The sequence below is a fragment of the Gekko japonicus genome, unplaced genomic scaffold (genome assembly GCF_001447785.1).
Source record: "Gekko japonicus isolate JY-2015 unplaced genomic scaffold, Gekko_japonicus_V1.1 scaffold606, whole genome shotgun sequence".
NCBI lineage: Eukaryota > Metazoa > Chordata > Lepidosauria > Squamata > Gekkonidae > Gekko > Gekko japonicus.
This window is the reverse complement of record NW_015172024.1, coordinates 791,370-814,411: the sequence shown is the minus strand read 5'-3', so window position 1 is coordinate 814,411 and position 23,042 is coordinate 791,370. Positions and strand designations below refer to the sequence as shown.

At 43.1% G+C, this 23,042-nt stretch overlaps 1 protein-coding gene across 1 annotated transcript in view; it reads right to left on the bottom strand.

The window, feature by feature from the left end:
• PROS1 (protein S (alpha)) overlaps positions 1-22,372 on the bottom strand; it is a 40,339-nt gene extending 17,967 nt beyond the window's left edge. Inside the window, exons 1-7 of the mRNA XM_015420522.1 lie at positions 22,145-22,372; positions 16,851-17,008; positions 15,033-15,057; positions 10,799-10,888; positions 5,659-5,781; positions 5,379-5,510; positions 3,857-3,982 (exon numbers count right to left, since the gene is read on the bottom strand). Of these exons, the coding sequence (XP_015276008.1) occupies positions 3,857-3,982; positions 5,379-5,510; positions 5,659-5,781; positions 10,799-10,888; positions 15,033-15,057; positions 16,851-17,008; positions 22,145-22,214 (724 nt within the window). The 5' untranslated portion in view covers positions 22,215-22,372. The remainder of the gene's footprint in view (positions 1-3,856; positions 3,983-5,378; positions 5,511-5,658; positions 5,782-10,798; positions 10,889-15,032; positions 15,058-16,850; positions 17,009-22,144) is intronic.
• Positions 22,373-23,042: the final 670 nt, after the last annotated feature.

Genomic DNA, 23,042 nt, shown 5'->3' with positions numbered 1-23,042 from the left:
GAGAACTGACTGTGTGAGAAAGCTCAGACCAATCTTTCTGGTCCCTGAAACTATAAATGGCTATTACTATCCCTTACAGTTAAAAAAAAGGTACCATCTAGAATACGTTCTATACATTCAACCATGGGGCATACACCCACACTCTCTTTAATAAAGAAAACAAAATAAGATCAATACAATTGTATAGAGAAGTGTGCGTGTGCATGTGAGCACTGCACACACCAAATTCTGAAGCCCAGGGGGCTTGGAAAGCAATCATTCAGAGAGAAAATGTGGGCTGACCGGAGCAAAACACATTTTGTCCCAACTGAGCAAAGCTGAATACATTCTCTGCTTTGTTGGCTAAGCGCAATAAATAATTTAGAAGAGCAAGGCTGTGTGAAAGACTGTATTAGTAACCTGCCATCTATGTGAATAAACAGACTCTAGCTGTGCAAGAAGATCACACAGGCATCAACATAAAGCACAAATTTTACAATGCCTGTATCTAAAACACCAGTGTCACAATAGGAAAAAAATATACTGAGCAGTGATTTTATGTCTACATCTATGTCTGCCTAACCTGGACAGCCCCGGCTAGCCCGGTCTTGTCAGATCTTGAAAGTTAAGCAGGGTCAGCCCTAGTCAGTATTTGGATGGGACACCATTAAAGAACACCAGGGTCACTATGCAGAGGCAGGCAATGGGCAAGCATCTCTGAACATCTCTTGCCTTGAAAACCCTATGGGGTCGCAGCAAGTTGGCTGCAACTTGACAGCAAAAAAAAAAAAGAATAACGGATAACTGTGTCTACATAGTCAGTGTTGTGCAGTGGTTAGATTGTCAGACCAGAATTTGGGAGACCCAGGTATGCCATGGAAGCTTGCTGCGTACTCTTGGGTCAGTCACACACTCTTACAGAGTTGTTGTGAGAATAAAATGGAGAAAAGCAGAAAGATGTAAACCGCTTTGTGTCCCCACTGGGGAGGCAGGTGGGGAAGTAAATTATTTATATAATGATGTTGTAGAGATTGATTGTGTACTATCCTAGGCATTTATTTTTCTTGTATAACTATGAAGACCGGTGTTTTTCCCAACAAATTGAGTATGTGCCCAGAGGTATAAGTAACACTTTCGCCATAACATCAAAACATTTGTTTCCTAACTCACTACATCTGTACAGGAGGATAAAGTGCTGAAGAAAACAGCTTAATAAAATGGTGCAAGATACCCAAAATTTAACTATATTGGTAAAGGGTTGCTCCACTTTACATTTAGGCATCAATTCTGAAAAAAAAATGCAGAAAACATGTAAGATATGGATAATGTCTTCCCAACACTAAGGCTGTTGTCACACGGCAAGCCTATAGTGATTTGTTCCCGCTATATTTTTGATTGGGGATATTTTTTTGCAAGTTGGGATGATCACACATCCCTCCCCAAACCGCTTGTATCGTGCAATGAGGTTTCAGGCACTGTCTAGATAGCAACTGTTAGCTGTAAACGCTCAGTGGAGCTTCCATGGACAGCCGCAGTATAGCACTGATTATCCAATGAAGAGGGGGTCACAGTAAAGACGCTTTGCTTGTGAGTGTGTCCCCCCCCCCCCCCCCTCGGTTTTTCAGTCTGTTCTGGAAGAACCAGTACTGGGGGAGGTGGGCTCTGGGCTCAGCGAGGCATGTCTACTGCAGCCTAAATGAGGTGAAGAAGGAACACACACAGCAGCAGGGAGCTAGGGAAGAGAACCCGGATGAAAGCACCCACCCGCCTTCAGAATGCTCCTTGGAGGCATCGCAGCCCCCTCCCACTTTGCTCCGAGCCCGCTGATGATCACGTTGGGTCTCCCAGCAACCTGCCTTCCCCCGCGGTAACTGGGGGGGGGGGAAAGTGGCAGTTCCCACTCTGCGTTTGGGGAGGGAGGAGGTCAGCTTTGGAGACGAGAGGGGTAAGAGTCAGCTTCTCTGCCCCCTTCCCGGCAACACATGAAGAGGGGGTGGAAAGCAACATTTGTTTTTGGTGAAAGTGCACAGGATCGGGGGGGGGGGCAGCAGTGGACACTGGAGTGGGATGGATTAGACCCGGCAGAGAAGGAAGCCGGTTGGCAAGAGGAGCCTCGCTGGAAACCAAGAAACCTAGGGACTGATGGGGGGGGTGGCAGCAGAGAAGAGCTTGAACGTTCATGCAATGAACATATGAAGTGCAGGATTGCTCATGGGCTCAAAGGAGGAAGCTGGGGGGGGGAGAGAACCTCATCGCGTGAAGGACGGTCAGACGACCTAATTGCAATCATTGCACGAAAGATGGCTGTCCAGATCGGCGAAATCGCAGATTCAAAACGCAAATACCCAGAAAGTACTTGATTTTCCTGATGTTAGAAAACTCGCTAGGGAACCAGGAGAATTGTGTGACTGAGCCCACTTCAAAGCGGGAGGCGGATGTGGCATCTGATCAGCAATTTTAAATGTGAGAGAGAACAGGTGTGAAACCCGATCAAAAGGACCGTGTGACCACGGCCTAAGTATTCACATGTGTGCATCTGGAAACACATGAGTATATGAATATGTTTTAGACTGATCAGACCATTGGTCTACTAGGTTCAGTACTGCCCACTCTGCCTGGTGGCAGCTCTTCAACATTTTAGGCAGAAGTTCCCTACATCAACTCCCTCACTCTTGCAACTATAGGTGCTAAGGACTGAATCTAGGACCATCTTCACATACAACCATTCTCAAGAAATCAGGCGTCTACCCTGGACTTGGTACTTGAACTTTAGTCTACTTCACCCACATTTTCTGTGTTTGCTGTAGAAAACACTAGCATAACACACTCATGTGTGTCAGCCACACATGGTATGGTGTTGCCCTGACAATACCAGACTAGCAAAACATGACAACAAATTTAGATATAAATTTGTATGGCAACCACTCCGGTGTAATGATTGGAACCTTGGGTCTAGATATAGAAAAGCCAACTATGTTCAATTATATAACTCTAAGGCCAACTGAGGCAAGTCAATCATACCAAATATCAGAAGCTGTTGTAAAGACGGCATGTTGCAAAGAGAAGGTGAGGAGGGAAAACAATGTTTAAAAAATGGTAGTGGCTGCTTGTTTGTGAAGCCAGGGTGGAAAAAAGAAATTACTAACCACATGGCAAACATACTACATGGTTGCTCTAAACATGATCAAAAAAATTCAATTACTTGTGAATAGAGACAGATTTGAAAGGAAGGGGGGGAAACCGGAAAATTTGGGGAAATATTTCCCCCCAAGGAGTCCCCTCCCCATTTTTTCTGATGCAAATATTGGGAAATTTGGGGGAACAATGAAAAAATGTCCCATATTTTCTCTTTTTGAATGAGGAAAAACCCTATCTTACACAGTATTTCACTCATTCCAAATGAACAGAAGTCTGCAACTCTGTCTCAAGTATTTGGTATAGTTGTAATTTTTCTTATCGAAAATTAAGACATTTATATATTTAATTCCATAAATATGCCAAATAGTACAATCTTATATCCTACCCTAGTTATAAATGATACATTATACAATGTCAGATGTTGTTAAATTGGTAAGTTTTGGTTTCCCGGGCAAGCAAATAGAGAAAGAGTGGCTTCCCCTCCTCACAACAGACACCCTGTGAGGTAGGTGGGGCTGACAAAGTTCTTTCGAGAACTACTTGTGAGAGAACAGCTCTGAAACAACTTGTAACTGACCCAAGGTCACACCAACATGTGGAGGAGTGGGGAATCAAACCTGGTTCTCCCAGATTGTCTGCGCTCCTAACCACTACACCAAACTGTATTGAGGTACAATAATGACAGTGAGCACTCCAAGACACTCAAAAGTCTGCTTAAAAAATAATAATTAGGAACTACCTTCACATTTCTTTGTAGTTGAATTATAGGCATAGCCTTCTGCACATTCACATTCGTACTTCCCAGGAATATTCTTGCATTGTGCTGTCCCACAAATGTTCTGGTTTAACATGCATTCATTCCTGTCTGTACAAACAGAACATGTATTCATTTCCAACATAAAGGAATGGATACTTTTTCATGTCTGAGGCACTTGCTTCTTGCCACATACCTCAAGGGTGGAATTGAGCTGAAGAGACAATCAGAAATTTGGGAGGCATCAGCTACTGCCCAATGAAATGTGCTCATATGAACATTAAACTCTAGGTTCACATGAAAACAAAAAACCAAAGAAGTACTGTGCCACTTTTTGGAAACAAAAAGGAACAATACATTAGTGGCACCTTAAAGACGAACAACTTAGTTCTAGCATAGACATCCATGGACCCCACCATCCATTTCATAAGTTCAATCCTCACTCTGCAGATATATAACAGCAAAAATAAACCTGAAGAAGCTACTTTAAAAAAAAGTTATAGTCATGTGAACAAAGAGTTTTCAAAGGGGCAATGATCTCATTCTGGTTGTCAGAGTTTGAAGTGATATATTCCCATTGGTACCACAAACTATCTATTTCCTTTGAGGTAAGCACTATCGTCATAATGTACAGCACAATTCTAAACAGAGTTATAACCTTCCCATTGGCTTCAGTCTACTTAGAAGGGTGTAACTCTGCTTAAGATTGCATTGGCACAGCACTTGAATTCAATTAGAAGCTAAAAAGATAGTGCTTTGAGCCCATGGAGTAGGCTCCCAACCCCAGTAGATACCATCTGACAAAAGAATGGGCTACAAGGCTAACAGATTCTTGGGCTAAGTAGCTAAGTATGTATGTCTTAGATTACTAGTCCTCCCTTTCAGTGCTGGAGATGTTGGAAACACAGTTCCATAGAAGATTTCAGTCAGGCATATCGAAACTTGCCTGTTGCCAGCCTTGGTACCACAAGCAAATGTTGTGATTGACCTTGTTTACCAGACATGATCCATATGCCAAATCCATGACCCATGCCTGGTAAACTGCAGTCCCTCTTTTGTCCATTTGGAGATATTTCATGTTGAAATGTGTGAGTTGCTAGAGTTGTCATGGTTCTGTGCAACTCCGTTTCCAAGGTCTCTAAAGTCTGCGAGGCATCCCAAACAGCCTGTGCATATAAACATACACATTAATTATGGTTCTGTGCAACTCCGTTTCCAACGTCTCTAAAGTTAAATTGTTCAGTGGGTAGATAGCAGCCTGTGCATATAAACATACACATTAAGATTCCATGTATAATATAGTCTGCCATTTCACATGTTGGTAATGTTAACTGTAAACTGTTTATTGGACAATTATGTTTTTCCTGGAGTATTTTAAATAGCTATGAGACTACCTATTCTAGAATACGTATGAACAGAGCATTCAGCAATGTGTGGAGGTGAAGCACAGTGATCAGGCAGTGATCCTTCATGTGAGAATAGGGATCGTTAATAAGAGTGTCCTTACCCCTGCAGTTCAGTTTATTCGGAAGCATAAAGTAACCATCTTCACAGGAACAGCGATAGCTCCCAGGAAAATTAATACAAATTTGACTGCACCCTCCATTTCTATTTACTGGATCCTCACATTCATTTATATCTAGAAAAAACAAAACCAAAACCATTATTTTGGACAGGACTCTGCTGTTTAGTATGGAGTGCTATTTAAAACCCATTCATTTGTGCTTTCTGTCATATATATTTTAAAATGTCCTGGCAGCTGCCACTGGTTTCATTCCAAACTATACCTTCTTCACACTTCTGTCCATGCCATCCTGGCTTACAGAGGCAGGTAAACGTGGCTTGGCCATCTCTGCATTCTTTATAACCATCTTCATTGCATGGAAGAGGAATACATTGATCTGAAATTGCTGCAGAGGAAGAAAAAAGACGCCAGTCTTTTGATTAGTCTTCTTCTAATCTTGTTTGTCCCTTCTGTTCCTAAAGCAATATTCAGAACAACAGAAAAGGCTTGCTATATAAGAACAATATTTCACAAAGTCAATGCAGCCCTCCTAATTCACTTTTAATGCTTGTGGGGACTTTTAGTGAGGATCATGCCTACAGAGGACATAGGCATTGGTGTTACTGATGGCAACTTCCCCACTGCTGATAAATAAATGCACCATTCTTCATTTGCAAGCACTATAAGTAAGAAAAAAATTGAATAAAAACTAAGATGCATTTACATTTTATTTAACAGATACCTTTATTTAAATCTTTCTATCCCACCTTTCCCTGCAAGGAGACGCGAGGTAGCTTACAAAAACAGGACTTCACAAGCCTTTCTTTCTATTGTCCTTGCTCCTTGAAAAGAAAAACTTGACAATTGATAGAACAGAGTGTGACTGTCCTCTAGATCCACCGATTCATGAACATGTAAGGCTGCTTTGTATGGAGTTAGAAGACTATCTTAGTATCTTCTGCTCTGATTGCCCCAGTTCTCAGGGACAGAGAGACATTTACGAAACCTGGTATCTTTTCTCAGACCAGGGATTGAATCTGAGACCTTGCATATGCTAAACATACTCTCTGCCACTGAACAAAGTTTGAGTCCAGTGGCCCCTTTAAGACTAACAAAGTTTAATTCTAGGTATCAGCATTTGTGTGCTGAAGAATTGCATGCACACAAAAGCTTATACCCAGAACTAAACTTTGTTGGTCTTATTGGTGCCACTGGACTCAAACATTGTTCTGTTGCTTCAGACCAACATGGCTACTCACCCGAATCTATCTTTGCCACTGAGTTATAGCCAGGTGGTATCAGGTGGTTCAGTTCCTCTCGCCACTTAATGAGCTCTTATGAGAGAATGTTAACTTGCTGTAGTGTTGCTTAGGCATGAACTACTTACAGCAGGGCAGGAGACTCTGATCTTCCAGGTAATCTGCTGTTACTACAAGCCAATTCTCATCTGCTTAGCCTGAGCCACTGCAGAATTCTAAAGACAGGATTGCCATGATATTCAGTCACGACTACAACACTTTTTTTTGCTTGTAATATCATCAGTGTCTCTCCAGTGGGTAATCTGTGACAACTACTTTATGACATCGACACGTATGAGGAATAAAATTAACATCAAGTACAGCAGCATTCCTCACTGGAGACCATTCAGCGAGATAATATGCTCACACACAGCCCTGCCACCCCCCAAGAGGCTCTAATGAGAGTAAGAAAGGGAGGGAAGGGATGAATAAAAACACACTTTAATTTGTGACTGCAGGCACGCTAGCGCAGCAGTCTGGGAACCGTGTTCCATCTCTGATTGCATGAGGGAGAATTACCAATGGTTCCTTTTTGCCCTCCTGTGTTCTCAAGGACAAAAACAGGAACAGATGCTTAAGGATAAGCATGTATCTTCCACTTGGGATTGGTTTCCAAACACCTGACAATTTCGTTACAGGAGCAACATGAAGAGGTACTTCCAGTTAAGGAAGAGGGAATGCTTTGCATACCTTATTTTCTTAATAATGTCTTACACCACACATTTTGGATGTAATCTGATCAGACAGACTGAATGAAGGACAAACTAGCTATTCTGCAGCTTTCGGGACTTAATGAATGCAGATTTTTTTAAAAGCAAGAAATCTTTACAATTGGGCAGGATGGATAATGGTGGAGCCTAAAGTATTACTTCATTTCACTGCAGACCTTCTTGGGGGTGCAACCCATGCAACAGCAAGGATGCAAAGAAGTATTACACAGGTTCATAACAAGTTGACTGTAGAAAGAACTATTAGTCAAGATAATCAGCTGTGTGCCATGCGGAAACAGGTAATTTACATGGATGATAGAAAGGAGAAAGAATTGTGCTGCGACTGGCCACTGTGTGACACAGAGTGTTGGACTGGATGGGCCTTTGGCCTGATCCAACACTGGCGTCTCTTATGTTCTTATGTCTGTAGCATCTAAATCTAGCTACCATTCGGATATGATAGTGGGCTGATGAATTGTGGGGGTTTCCCCCCAAAAAACATATAAGGATATTCCAGTGTTCTTGCAAGACTTTTTTTTTCTTTATGACTTATGAGTAGATACGAGATGCAAACAAGAGATAAAGGGGTTAGATGATAACTTCTATATTTGGGATTGCATTGATGAGAAAAGAAATGCACAAACAAATATAAAATTCTATTGATGGACTCTCTTAATTAAAAAGGACCAGGAATCAATATCCTCTCTGTTCAAGCTAAAGCAAACTGCAGTGAAATTGAAACAGCTGGAGGGCTGGAGAATTGTCTCCACCGTGAAAGCTATTTGAAGTGCCAGTGAACACAGCGGATCCAGTTATAAGCACAGTCTACTGCTTTGCTCTGCTTAAATCAGTTGAATAAATATGTTGTGTCAAATGTCTCTTTGGAGAAGTGGCTAATCTCTCTATATATGTCCAACAGGAAGAGATCAGTTCCCCTGGAGAAAATGGTGGACTCTGTGTCCTTATACCCTGCTGAGATGCCCCCCCCCATGACAGCCAAGGTTCTATGGCAGTCAGGTTTTCAGAGCACGGTGGGGGCTGCTGGTGGGGGGAGGGGTGGACAGCTGATCAGTGAGGGGGAAGTGAAGGTTGGTTGATGCTTGGCTGGGAAAGAGATAGGGTTGCCAACTCCAGGTGGGAAATTCCTGGAGATTTGAGAGATGGAGCCTGGAGAGGGTGAGAAGGGGGCCAGGGGTCTGTGGCCGGGAGGCCGGACTAGCGCCCATTGTCTTCATTCCTACAATGGGCATGATTCCTAGTAAACAATATAAACACTAGACGGGGAGGCTATTGAACATTTAGTTTCAACCACATAATTTACTTCACAAGCCAACAATCATCTTTTTAAAACAACAAAATATGACAACTGAGTACAATATACAGACAACAAAATGATGCATATATGCTAATATCCAAATAGTATCCTAAATTCAACTAGTTAATAACAGTTACCACAGAAGTACATGTACAGTGGAGACAATCATTTAGAAATTAACTAAAAATCTAAACCAAATCCCTTCTAACTTGAGTTTATTTAAGATAACTAATCCTATCACTAAAAAAGAAAAGAAAAAAAGACTGGGGTAATTTCCAGTCTTCTTTAATGATACCGAAGTTCCAGATGAACAATCTGCTCTTCACAGCTACACAAAGTGGAGGAATGGAAATAGGGGTGACAGGTATGGCACAGTAGTGTATATCCAGCCACACAAGTGACTTCATAGACAGGGCCCTCCTGCAGTTTGGGTCCTGGGGGCCAGAGGATTATCTGGAGCAGCACTGGGGCAAAGTCTGGGGTCTGCAGTCCAATGGGAACACTGGCATAAATTCCTATCTGCTCTTCCAAAAGACTTAAGTGTCATTAAGTCTTTGGAGCTGTGTGGATGGATCCATACCTGTGATTCAGCACATAATCTAAATTTTCCAAGCAGCAGAATTAGAAGATGTGCCTGCTGAAGTGGTTCACTTTCACAAGCATTTTTGTGCAGAGTTTCTTCTCAACTAGCTTGGGGGGGTTGCTTTGTTGATTATATAAGTCGCCATTTTTATTTGGTTTTGATATTTCCTTCCCTGTTCTCGGATTGCACTTACTTGCGCAGGGACTAATGCTTGCTTGATACATTCTGGGAGGTGGAACAGAAGCAAAGCCTATGTTCCTCTCCCTCTGATGGGCACCAAGCTTGCAGAGAATAGGAGCAAAATTCTGCTGTAGGAAAGCAATAGATGGAAACTGGGGCGGGGGGGGGGGGAGAAGGAGAAGCTCTGTTCCATCCCCCTCCTCCGCCCCATGATAAGCAGACTATCTGGAGGGGAGCTGAACCAACGTTTTTGCCTGCATATTCTGAAAGGCAATCAGGCTGTTGCAGAGCAGACTGTGGGAAAAATAGATCAAATGGTTTTGTCTTCTTAGTGGAAGATCAGGCCAAACCAGTTACAACTTAAGAGAACTACAGTTGAGGATCTGAGACCTCCCTCTACATGGGAGATCAGTAAGGATCAAATACTGAAGATATCTTAACATTTTTACCTTCATGTAAAAGTGGCTTTTGCCATCCCCCTGACATAAATTGTACCCCCTCCAGCTGCTATCAGCTCCAGCAAGGAAAGAACATGAAAGCTCCCATTCATATGTAAAACAAAACAACAACACAACAGGCTGGGGAAATCTCTTTTTAAACAAAACTAGAAACTGTAAGCTAGGAAAGTTAAACTGTGCCACCTCCTTGAGTAATTCTATCAATCTATTACTTTCAGAATTTTTCTCTCAGTCCAGGTAACTGAGAAAGACTTCAAACTCCAGCATATGGGGTAGAAAGCATAAGAGACGGCAGGATCCCACTCCCTTTACCCCACCTGCGCTATTTTTGATTTAAAATAGGCACACACATGCACGCACGTGTGTGCACACACAGAGATCCTAGTAAAGGAAGAAAAACTCACTTCCTCACAGCACCCACTCTGTAAGTGGGAACTGGATAGCTTCTGTGACAGCGCGGTATCCTTCCTATGCTGCCTCAGCAGAGAAGAGAACTGGCAAGAAAGACCCAGGTTAAGGAGCCTTGAGATCATAGCAACTGCACTGTCCACAGAGACACTGCCCAGACCTACCAATCACTCAGTAGCATGCCGATAAGAGTGCCTCTACACATACTTGATGTCCCTGTGTCCTCCCCACATACAAAATAGAATAGAATCTGTGAAGGAAGGAGCCCCTAGATCTAGAAAAACTAACTCTGTAGAAAACAACAACATGGGGTTAACCTCCACACCCCAATCTTAGCATCCAGAACAAGAACGCAACAGTAAGCAGGGGCAGAAAGAAGCAGTGAGTAGTAGAAGGGGCAGGGAGGCACAAATGAGATTCTTCCTCCCAGTCCCTGCAGTTCTTCATGGGTATATGATTACAAAAGCTTACCCTTCACACAAGACCTTAGGTCCACTGGAACATCTGAAGAAGTCACTGGAATTGTCCTGAAAAGTCCTGCTCGGTGAGAGGCCAGGCAGTCTGTCAAAGCATTAAAAAGTTTACAAATAGTGACAATGCAAACAGTTAAAATGCAAAGAGCTTAATTACTCCCTGGATTATAACTTTAGACTGCAGGCAGAGAAATTTTTGAAGGCAAATAGGATAAAAGTGAGAAGGCTTCTCCCTGTCATGTCAGCTTTCTGTGAACAGGGAAATTTTGTTCCTGTGGGAGCAATGAAGAGTGCAATTCCTCCTGCAGTTTAAATTAGAAGGAGCTGAATCCCAGTACAAGTCAAATGATCCCCTCCCCCCCGTTATACAAATCAGTCCTAAAACAGGTTCTGAAGGGACAGAATATTTTAAAGCTTATAACTGGTTGTGGGACTAAAAGAAACTAAAAGCCATACCACCTTCAGAGCAAATTCCATTGACTTCTACATGTCTATAGTAACTGGTGATAAAAGGAGTTCATGTATGTTATTAGAGTTCATATAATCTTATACTCTAAACTTCATGATAAATGTATTTTTGTATTGCCTTTGTTTATCATTCTTGATAGCTCAACCCCATGAAAAAATATGCCAAAGCAAAAATTAATTCGCCCGTACATTTTTCTTTGATGACATAGTTGCCAATGAAATTGAGATTCGGTCTCCTCTGGATAGGTTGCACGCTCCCAAGAGTTCAAGTCTCCAGTTGCAGATTTTGATAGAGCTGATGGATGCCAAGTATTAGCTATGGTGCTATCTATGGTACGAAGCACCTTCAAGCAACTTCGGCTACAGATGCCAACAAGCCTCAAGAATAGAGGTTTAATGTATGGAATCTTTTCATGGCACGGAGGTTAATGGCATCACCTAGTAAATTAAGCCTGTATTAAAGGGAAAGGACACTTTTTTCCTCCAGGCTATTGGCTGTAGTCCTTCCTAGAAAAACCATGATATTTGGCCATAATAGCCATGTTCTGGTTGCAAGATGTGGGGGATAAATATGAAGTCAATTTCAACTTGTAAAGACTGAAGCTATGCATGTAGCAGATCCCATGAAACTTAGTGGGACTTGTAAAGACTGAAGCTATGCATGTAGCAGATCCCATAAAACTTAGTGGGACTTAATTCCAGTCATTCCTTGAATTAAGTTGTAAGAGAGGATAACAGATAGCCTCCCAATATGTCTTTAAATTAGGCCCATAACTGCTATGCCCACTGGGAAAACTTGATGCAGCCCCCCCCCCCAAACTGTGTAAAAGCTGCTCCTTTGTGGAGCTATCCCAAATGGGACAGCAGCCAGGAACACTTGGAGGCAACATTAAGAACTCTAGGCTGGAGGAGAAAACAAACACCCACAGCAATTTCTATTATCTGTTGTTGAGGTTGCTGAACAACTCCATGGAGAGAGCGGTACCAACTCAGCTTGTTAGGACCCCTAGAAAGGAAGTAGCCCTAGCAGTTGCAGGATTATCTGAGTGCTGGAACGAGGATTTTTGTCAGTTTTGTATCTGTTCAGTGAGACAATATTTAACTCTTCCTCCATACATTTTGCACGAGCAATCACCACTCCCAAGATGCTTTTACCTGCACTGGCAAAATTTATTTATTTATTTATTTATTTATCACTTCGATTTGATATACCGCCCTAACCCCCATGGGGGTCTCTGGGTGGTTTACATATGGGGTGCTAGTCACAATTAAACCCTAACTAAGGCCACATTGATTCTATGGGTGGGGCTGCCTACCAGCACCCAGGTGGAGGCTGATGTCTTTTTGGCTCGGCTGTTCTTTTTGGCTCCATTCCCGGCAGCTAGATGTTCTTTTCCTGGCGCTTAGGCAGTCAGGCGGTCTGGTACACAGGTGATGTCCTCCTCCGGCCCGGCTGCGTCCTTCAGGCTCCGCCGCACCCTTGGATGACGTCGCTGTGCCTTCGCCTCTGCTGACGACAGCCGCCTGCTGTTTCTGCCGCTGGCCACCAGGGATCACTCCTTTTCGGCTATGCTGCTACTGCTTGCTGCTGCCTCGACGCCATGCCGCCACCTCCGGTATTCTGCTGCAGCCGATGTCCTGATGCAGCTGTCGCCGCCGCCTTCCACACACCTCCGTAGAGTAGGGTGCCCCCTACCCTTCTAAGGGTAGGTTCCCATTTATCTACTCGCCGTCAGTTACTTCGGCTTTCAAACCGCTGGGTGGGCTAATTTATGGTTAGCCTTATATTTTCTCCAGCTAGGATAAAAACAGCTGGGGAGTACTAATTTTCAGCAGTGAAACAGCATAAAGAGAAATAATTGAGTATTGAGAATTAAACAGTCCAGCTTCCCTGCAAACAGTATCCACCTTTACACTGCAGCACCCACAACTGTGTTGTTAAAAAAGCAGTAAAATGATCAAGAAACAGCATATATTGGTTCTGTCCTTAGGAAACATGGTGCAGACAGAACTTCTCCCAAATTCTCTCCCAAGGGGTCTGAAATGGGCAAAATTAACAACTGCCTGTACATGTCCATTCTCTACTGCAGCCCCCACCTTATGGAATAGCCTGCTTGATGAGGTCAGGAAACCTCCCACTGCCCTGGCGTTCCACAAACTGCAAAAAATGAATAACTCAAGAGGACTTTTTCTACATAGGTAATAGGGTTGTACTGTAACAAAACAGCTCAGTAAGATATTTGAGTAAAGAGTTAGGGACTGTTGTCTATACGATGGTACAAAATTTGTATTGTCTGTTACTATAAGTAGGATCCTATCATCTAATTTTGTATCATGTAACACATCATATTAATATCCATGTTTTGCTTCAATTCTGTTCATATTTCTGGCTGGTTCCACAGTCCTACAATCTAAATCCTACTGCACTGTCTATTCCATGTCCCACACTGTTGATTGTATCGACTTACTCTGCGTAATGTGCCTTGAGTCCCAGTGAGAAACATGAACTATATATAATCAAATGGACTATTTGATGTTGGGCGGCCAGTTGGACTCCAACCTAGAAGATCTGCACCGGGCTTTACAAGCTGTGGCTGGGTGGCTCAGACGGAGCAGGCTGAAATTAAACCCGGCAAAGACAGAGGTCCTGTGCTTGAGTCAGACCGGATCGGGGTTAGGGCTCCCGCTTCCGTCCTTTGATGGGGCGCCTTTGGTGCCAGCTTCGGAGGTTAGGAGTTTGGGAGTGCTCCTGGACCCCTCCTTAACAATGGAGGCCCAGGTGGCAGCCACTGCTAGATCGGCCTTTTATCATTTTCGGCTGGTACGGCAGTGGGTTCCTTTCCTCGACCGTAACAACTTGGCTACAGTGATCCACGCGACGATCACCTCAAGGTTAGACTACTGTAACGCTCTCTACATGGGGCTGCCTCTGTCACAAATCCGGAAGCTATAGCTGGTGCAGAATGCTGCGGCCAGGCTGTTGGTGGGCGCCCCTAGGTGGGAGCACACCCGACCTGTACTGAAAGCGCTGCACTGGCTACCTATAGCATACCGGATTCACTTCAAAGTGCTGGTGCTTACCTTTGAAGCCCTACATGGCCAGGGTCCGACATACCTGAGGGACCGCATTTCCCCACACATTCCCCAAAGAGCACTTCGGTCGGGGTCACAACACTGGCTGGTGACCCTGGGCCCCAAGGAGGCCAGGCTTGCGGCAACGAGGGCCAGGTCCTTTTCAGTGGCGGCTCCTATCTGGTGGAATGAGCTCCCAGAGGAGATCAGGGCCCTGCGGGACCTCATGCAATTCCGCAGGGCCTGTAAGACGGAGCTCTTCTGCTAGGCCTTTGAGTAGGAGCCGCCACTGCCACTACCACCACCGCTCCAGCACAAGAGCGATACCGCTGGAGGGCCAGGTAACATCCATCTACGGCCCTAGTCCTCCCCTTCTGCTTGTAAGAGGTAGGGGAGTTTTATCTTGTATCTGATAATATTAAATTTTCCCTGTTTTATCTAATATATTATATGCACTGTTGTGCCGTCTGTAAGCCGCCCTGAGCCCATTCGCGGGGAGGGCGGGGTATAAATACAATTAAATAAATAAATACATGTATATAAAATAAAATTAAAAAACCAAGAATCTTTTTGCCTGCTTCAATTTCCTTCTAAAAGTCATTTAGTGATTAAATTAACAAAACTGATAATATGGAAACAGAGAAAAAATAAACATGTGATTTTATGCTTTGTTTTGTTTTTGCTAAACTTACCTAAATATCTGGGATAGAAATACTCCTGTTTTTTTTAAAAAAAGGGAAAAAATCCAGTTAGAATGTTAAAATAAAAAAGAGACATTGTTCAATTGTTTGCATTGCTTTGAAAGATAATTTGCATTTACTAGTGCTATAACTTTATACATTATTGAAAATAATTTTATTTATTTTTACTGTTTGCTGCTTATTTGATAACGACTAACAGAATGCTGTTTTCTGATGTAACACACAAAGCATATACTCTATGAAATGCAGGGGACCTAACAGCCTCAGTTTGCAAATATTCCTCTGGGAAGGAAAACAAAACGGAAGCAAAGATTATCTTTTCCAGTTATGGTGCTAATGACTTATAATTAAACTTTCAGATGCTTATGTTCAGATGATGCCATTCAAAGTGCTGATGCTCTGTCATCTGGGGCAAGTGATGCTGGGGCAAGTGAGCAGAGGTCCATCAGTGGCTATTAGCCACAAGGTATAGATAGGGACTCTGGGGCAAGTGATGCTCTGTCATCTTGGTGCTTGGGGGGCGGGGTCAACAGTGGTAGGGCTTCTAATGTCCTGGCCCCACTGGTGAACCTCCTGATGGCACTGGTATTTCTGGCCACTGTGTGACACAGAGTGTTGGACTGGATGGGCCTTTGGCCTGATCCAACATTGGCGTCTCTTATGTTCTTATAGTAAATGCTACCCAAAGTTATCCATCATAATGGTATTCCATGATCATATTCTGCTATGGATTAGATGCTAAGCAAAATTATTACTGATTGGAAAGGGTTTCCAACAGCAGAGTGGGACTTCTCCACTTCCTCTGTTCTGCTGCAGCCCCAAATGCTATACCCAGTATAGTATTAGACTATCATATTCGACTAGGAGATATAGTATTAGACTAACAGCTGAGAGACCCAGGTTCAATCCCCACTGCTCCATGTGAGTTTGCTACGGGACCTTGCATTTGTCACTATCACCCTAATCTATGTCACGGGGTCACTTTGGGGATAATGGAGATGGGAAGAATGATGTTGTAATTTGTTTTGGATTTTCATGGGGAAAATATAAATACTTAAGTCATACACTGATTTTTCAGTGCTCCATGCACATCACACATTTTCTCTCGCCAGTCCTGACAACACCCTTGTTAAGCAGAACAGCATTATTACACCTCTATTAAAGCCTTGCAGATCGGGTTAAAGCCTTGCAGAGTGTGACTAAAAGGTATGTGATCAGTAGCCCTGCTGAAGCTAAGCAGGTGTGCATCTGCGGCGCCCAGAAAGACTCTGGGAACCCCCACATAAACTGGCTTGCATTTCAGGAAGCAAGAATGGCAGGATATAAACATAAATAAGGAAATGACAGCTTCCCTGAAGGCTTCCAATTGATTTCAAGGCTGAGATGCAATTTGAACTAGGGAATTCTTTAGATTACACCTTGTGCTCTTTACTATTACCTTATTTTATTATGCCAATAACCTTTTACTGAAAATGAAGATACATCACAAAGTTCTGCCTCTGAAAGCTATGCAGGTTGAACCTTAGAGAACACCACCTAAGGAATCACACACAAGGAATATAAAGCTCCCATGGACTTCACTGCCAGCCACCCAAGTATTTGTGTACCCCCCTAGTAATTTGCAGTATTTCCCAGCCTTGAAATAACCTTCTGGTATTTGTTTGGGAAATTACAATTATATAAATATACATGCATATTGATGTATCTTGAACACTCCAAGTGTATATACAAATGTCTGTTCTGCCAGCATTAGGTCCCTCCTTAGTAACAGGTCAATATATATTAGTTTATTAACACAAGAACTCTTACAGTTTCAGGGTTATTTTCAAAGACTTCTCTGGCTTCTTCCTTATTGCACAATTCTTCAATGCACTCCCGCTCCAGATTTCCCTTCTTACTTTCTTCCATAAAGGAATTTGACCGACGTTTTCGGACCAGGAACTCTGAGGCATGATGCTGTGATAAAACTTGATAAAAGCAAACATCTGGCATTGAACCCATTGTTCTACAATCAAGCAATTCTGTAGAGTCAAGATTTACAGTCAAGATTCTGAGGGACATGGGAGATAGATCTGCATAAAGACCAGGAAAATAACCAGGATTTTTTAAATTAAATACCCCCCCCCAAAAAAAAAACAACCCACACCACCACAGCTGGAATCCTTAAGAATGATCCTATGAAGGCTGGAACTCTTCCTTACAAGCAGTTCCTCACAAACAGCCACTTTCTGGCCCAGTCAGTTTCACAAAAAACAGAGTAAATCGAGAACAGGAGCCATCTGTCCCACTTGGAAGTGAAATCAACTAGATCACAAGATGCTTGCCAGGAGGTGTTGGAGGAGAAAGACTCCATTCTTGGAAGTTATTTGTACTCTTTTGATCAGACCTGCTGATAGCAAGAAACCGGCTCATTCAAACACTAGGCTGGCACACTTAAACTGTGATTACAGAGACAGATGAAATAAATTAAATAATACAGACAAGCAGTGTTCCCTCTGAGTTAGTGTGAGCTAGCTCACAGTTTTTTAGCTTCTGGCTCACACATTTTTGTCTTAGCTCAGGAAGGATGGCTCCAGATCAAACTAATTTATGCAGTAGCCAAATCGCTCAATCACAACTTTAATGCCAGTAGCTCACAAAGTAGAATTTTTACTCACAAGACTTCACAGCTTAGAGGGAACACTGCATACAAGTAAACACCCCAGACCACAATTGAATGTAGCTTGCTGGTGGCAATGTGATGCCTCTCATTGTGTATTTGTGAGGGAAGGTCCAACCTGGAAAATATGCCCCCTGCCCCCCAGAAAATAAATCCTGCAGAAAAGCCCCATTATTATACAAGGTGGTGAACAGCACCTATGCTATCTCTCTGCAGCAAGTTTATCTCAGTACAGGAATTTTTTTTAGGAATGCCATACCATTGCCACTGAGAAGTCACTTGCAGAATCATGTTGCAAAATAAGGAAGGACTCCAAGGTTGCTCCATCCTACTGCTTCTGCAAGTTCTGGCAAGCAACTATAGATAACCCAAGACAACAGAAATAGACAAGTTCTTAGCCTCATTTGACTTTCTAAGGTTTTTTTAACTATATTATTTTATGCTGCTTTAAGGCTATATTTTAGGTGTTTACTCTTGGAGTTTGCTGTCGACTGCTGCTTGAGGTTAAATTTAACTTTAAATGTATTACTGCAGTGTTACTTTTCATCCTGCTGTGCTCCTTTTGCTTTTTTTTTTTTTGCTTCATTGACAATTTTATTGGTTTATTGATTTACACAGCTAGCCACCTTGAGGGCAAATTCTATTCTCTGGAAAAGGAGAATATCATCATCCTTAAATAAATGATACACATAGCTTACCAACATTTTAGGTCAATTTTTTTAAATTCAAGCAACAGAACATTTTCCCACTTAAAATAACTCCTCTATACCACACAGAAGGTTGCAAATCAAATGAGTCTTTGACCCCATCCAATCAAACACAGAAAAGATAACAGACCTCACCACCTTTCTCAAGTCAACAGGGGACTTTCTATTGACTGCAACACAGCTCAAGCAAGTAAAGAGTAACCTTTTATCAACCCAAAGTTCAAAGTACTGGTACAGATGTTTGAGGGTCACAGCCACACTGTACATCAAGCTACTCTCTTCCTGTGCTACAGACATGGGATCAAGTTGTACATCTTAACATCAGGTTAACATGTTATGATTTACAGTATTTAAACACTACTCTTCCCGAAATTACATGGAATTTTAATACTCCATGGTAAACACAATTTGTACAGATTATAAATCAATTAACCTTTTCTGTCATATGACATCGTAATTCTTTTTTTAAAAAAACTTATCTGTGAACACCTTCATCTGAAGAATCTTGTATAATTGGATCGCTCATGCAGCTTTTCGAATCTCAATTGCTGTATTGTACATCATTTTTAATGCCATTCAGTATGTATTAAGATTATCACTCCATTTGTTGAATTATTTTGTTTTGGCCAACAAAGATCATATGAATCTGATTTTTGCTTTAAGATTAGAAGTGACTTTAAGTGACAAATAAACAAGAATGGAAGACTTAGCTCATCAATGTACTCAAAACTTTTTGTGAAGCAGAACAGACCTCTTTTATACTGCTGAAACTGTCCCACAGAGAAGAAGTCAAAATAGACTGACTGGGTTTGTTTTTGGGCAACCACGATTAACAACAGCAGAATAATCCTTTTAGAGGTTCAATATCAGAACAAAATATATTAATTTAAGTGCTTACGTAATACATCAACAGATTGTCAAATTCAGATCCTGAGAGTGCTCCTTTGTCTTCAAAAACTGCAAGAAATGACTTGCTGGAATTTTCCCATCACACTGCTTGAAGTGATAGGAAAATCTGCATGAGGTACTAGCGTCTTTCCTTCCAGGCTGAACCCACTCATTGTTGGATAGTGTATTATTGATGCACTACAGCATAATTCACAACTGAATTGTCTTGTCTACATGTGAGTTGTGCACTGTGGAAGTAGTTTCTAACTTACAGTGAATCTGTAAATTATTAATGAGCTCCAAAAGGTCCTGTCGTTAACAGCCTTGCTTAGATCTTGCAAAGTGAAGGTTGTGGCTTTCTTTGTGGAGTCAGTCCATCTCATGCTGGGTCTTCCTCTTTTCTTCTTGCCTCCAATTTTTCCCCTAGACATTTTTGTCCCCCCCCCCCCCAGCAAGTCTTGTCTTTTCATGATGTGATCAAAGTACAATAGTCTCAATTTGGTCGTTTTAGCTTCAGACTTGATTTGATGTAGAACCCACTTGGTCTTTTTGACGGGCCATGCTATCTGTAAAACTCTCCTTCAACACCACATTTCAAATGCACACATTTGCTTCTTTTCAGCTTTTTTCATTGTCCAGCTTTCACATGAACACATAGTAATGGGGAATACTATAGTATCTTGATCTTCAGTGACACATCCTTACATTTAAGGATCTTTTCTAGTTCCTTTAGGGTTGCCCTTCCAAGTCTCAATCACCTTCTGATTTCTTGGTTGCAGTCTCCCTTTTGGTTGATGATGAGCCAAGGAATAGAAAATCTTTAACTTTTGCAATTTCTTCATTACTAATCATAAACTTGTGTAATTCCTCAGTAGTCATCACTTTTATCTTTGTGATGCTCAGCTGTAATCCTGTTCTGAAGTTTTCTCTAATAGATACCTTAAGTGCCACACTTCCTTGCCTCCATGCACCTCTGCCCTCTGGTCCCCTGAAGATCTTTAAAGAGCCAGAGCAGGGGGTTCCCAACCTTTTATTATTTAGAGCCAAACAGGGCTTCCAACGCCAGGCTGGGAATTTATGGAGTTTGGGCAGGGAGTTCAGCCGGGATGTGATGTCATACAGTCCACCCTCTAAAGTTGCCATTTCCTCCAGGGGAATTAATCTCTGTAGTCTGGAGATCAATTGTAATTCTAAGGAACCTGAAGGTTGGCAACACTGAAAATTTAGAGCAAAAAGTTGAAAATATGCAACTTAACGATACTGATAACTGACATGCAGTCCAAACACTAGTTGTCGTGTGTCTTTTGTTGGGAAGTGGTACACACGAAGTCTCACAATAATAAACACAGGAGAACCCTGCACAGTGAGAGACACTGTAGTGTAGTGGTTAGAGCACTGACTAGGATCTGATAGATGCAGGTTTGAATCCCCTCACTGCCACAGAAAGTTGCCAGGTGACCTTGGGCCAATCATACTCTCAGATTAATCTACCTCAAGGGTTGTTGTGAAGAGAAAATGGCAAGGAGAATGAGGAAGGCAGGGTATAAAATACATAAATTGCTTTAGTGTGCTGGCATAAATGTGCACATGGTTCAACACTTGGTTTACTGGCAAATGTTCACCTCTATTGTTCCCATTCTTTAAAGCATCTCTAAGAAGCCCTTTAACCCCATGAAAATCGTCTGCCACTCACTTCACATACTGGTTATTTTTGTATCCCACCTACCCCTCAAATATATCTTCATTTTCTTTTTGGAAGAGCTGTATTTGTGTCTGTACTGAGCCCCACTTGGCTCTAGAGCCATAGGTTGCAGACACCTACCATTTGGCCTCTACCTCCACTGCTATCCATCATATATCTGGAAGTTGTTCGACATGGGAGCTGGGTTTTGCTACCTGAAAGGTCTGGACAGCTGGGTGATGATTGCGGCACAAAGGGGCAGGGTTGATAATATATTGGAGACTGTCCCATGGGGCACATTCAGGATTGGTGTATGTCCTGAATTCTACAGCTTCCTCTTGTGAATTCTTGTCCTCCTCTTGATCCCTTTGCTACTTATGCTAACCGTAGATGCAAAATGTGCATTTAATCAGGGCTCAGTTAGGATACAGAATTAGATGGACCACAGTGGTTACTGCAGAGGTGCCTATGTGGGAGAAAGGAGTGGATGCTGAAAAAGAAACTGACAAATGAAAAAGGTCACCGGGGCAACAAGTTGGGGCGGAGGAGAGACCTGGTGCAAAAACGTGATGAGTTTTCCATGCTCTTCCAAATGTTGCATAAAAACTCTTCAGCACTATGTCGACCAAGCTGTTCTTCATGCCCTGGTTATTTCACCCCAGTCAGAAAAAAAAGCTCCCCTCTCCTAGTGTTACTAATTACTTCGTCTGCGCATTGATTGCCCCCAGCCCCAAGCTCATCTGCGCACAAACAAACCTGATTACTTCGGCAGAAGAGAAGGGAGAAGGGGGCCTTGCCAGAGCCCAAATCAGGCAGAGCTTCGCCTCTCTTCTGAGGGAAATCAGCAGAGCACACCTGACCTGAGACGTGACTGCAGTCGTTTCCCAGAGCTTAAAGCCCATCGAGCAGAATCGGATTTACTTCTGAGTCAAAGGCTCAGAACCAGGCTGCAGCGTGCGGAAGGCCTGCAGAAATGCGTTCCCTAGAGAAAGTATACATTTAGCAAGGGTGGGAATAACGGTTTTGCTCGTTGCGGAGTACAAGCAGCCATCTGGAGGACGAGGGAATGACACAGATCCAAATCAATCAGAGGCGTGGGGATGGATGGGGGGGGGGGTTTAAAAAAAACTTTCCCGGAAAGTTGGCCGTGCCGACCGACTTTACTTACATGTCCTAGCCTCAGCGAGAACCGCGGGTGCAACGAAGAGGCAGGCGATGAACAGGCACTGAAGCCTCATCCTTCAGGGAAGTCGCTGCGGTGAGCTCTGCGGGGAGGGGGGATCCGTCCGGGCTCGGAAGGGGGGGGGGCGCTGGGTGGCGCCACCGAGCTGCTGCTTCCCTGTTTACCCGGTGCCTGGGAGCGAGGCAGGCAGCGGGGAAATGTTCTGCCAGGTTCCAGTCCTCCTCCTGCCGGGGAGAGGGGGGTGGGGTGGAGGGAAAGCCGGCTGGCTGGGGGATGGGGTCAGAGCAAGGCAGGACATTTCCAGGAAACGGTCCTCTGTGCTTCGCAGGGCAGATAAACAGGATGCACGGGTGGGGGACTCGGGGTCCACGACCCAGAGGCTGCTGCAATTCTCTTGGGGCAGGTTTCCAGCAGCTGACTGGAAAAGGGGAAGCCGATTGTGAGATTTCCCGCTTGTTTCACCCCTTTAATCCAAGACTCCTACTTGCCAAGCGCAGTTCAAGAAGAGAGTTTTGAACTGGATCAGGTTATTTTAAGGGACGCTGGGTTCAATAAAAAGCTTTAAAACGGGGCACGTTTCAAATCAATCACAATCCGGAGATGGATTTTTGTTTAAAAAAAGAAAAAGCAGAATCGGTTAGGTACAAGGAACGGTCTGTGCAGACTCGGCGGTTTCCCTAAGAAGCCCATCTCGAATCGCTGAGGGGATGTACTAGAAGGAAGGACAGGATTGCCCATTGGAAACAATGGGAGACGCTGGAAGGCCCATTGGAAATCATGGGAGCCAGGAATGTCAATTGACTTGCATGGGCTCCATTAGAAAACATTAGGGTACAAGTACAGTTGCAATAAAAATGCGGAATGGATTTTCCATTAGGGTCTC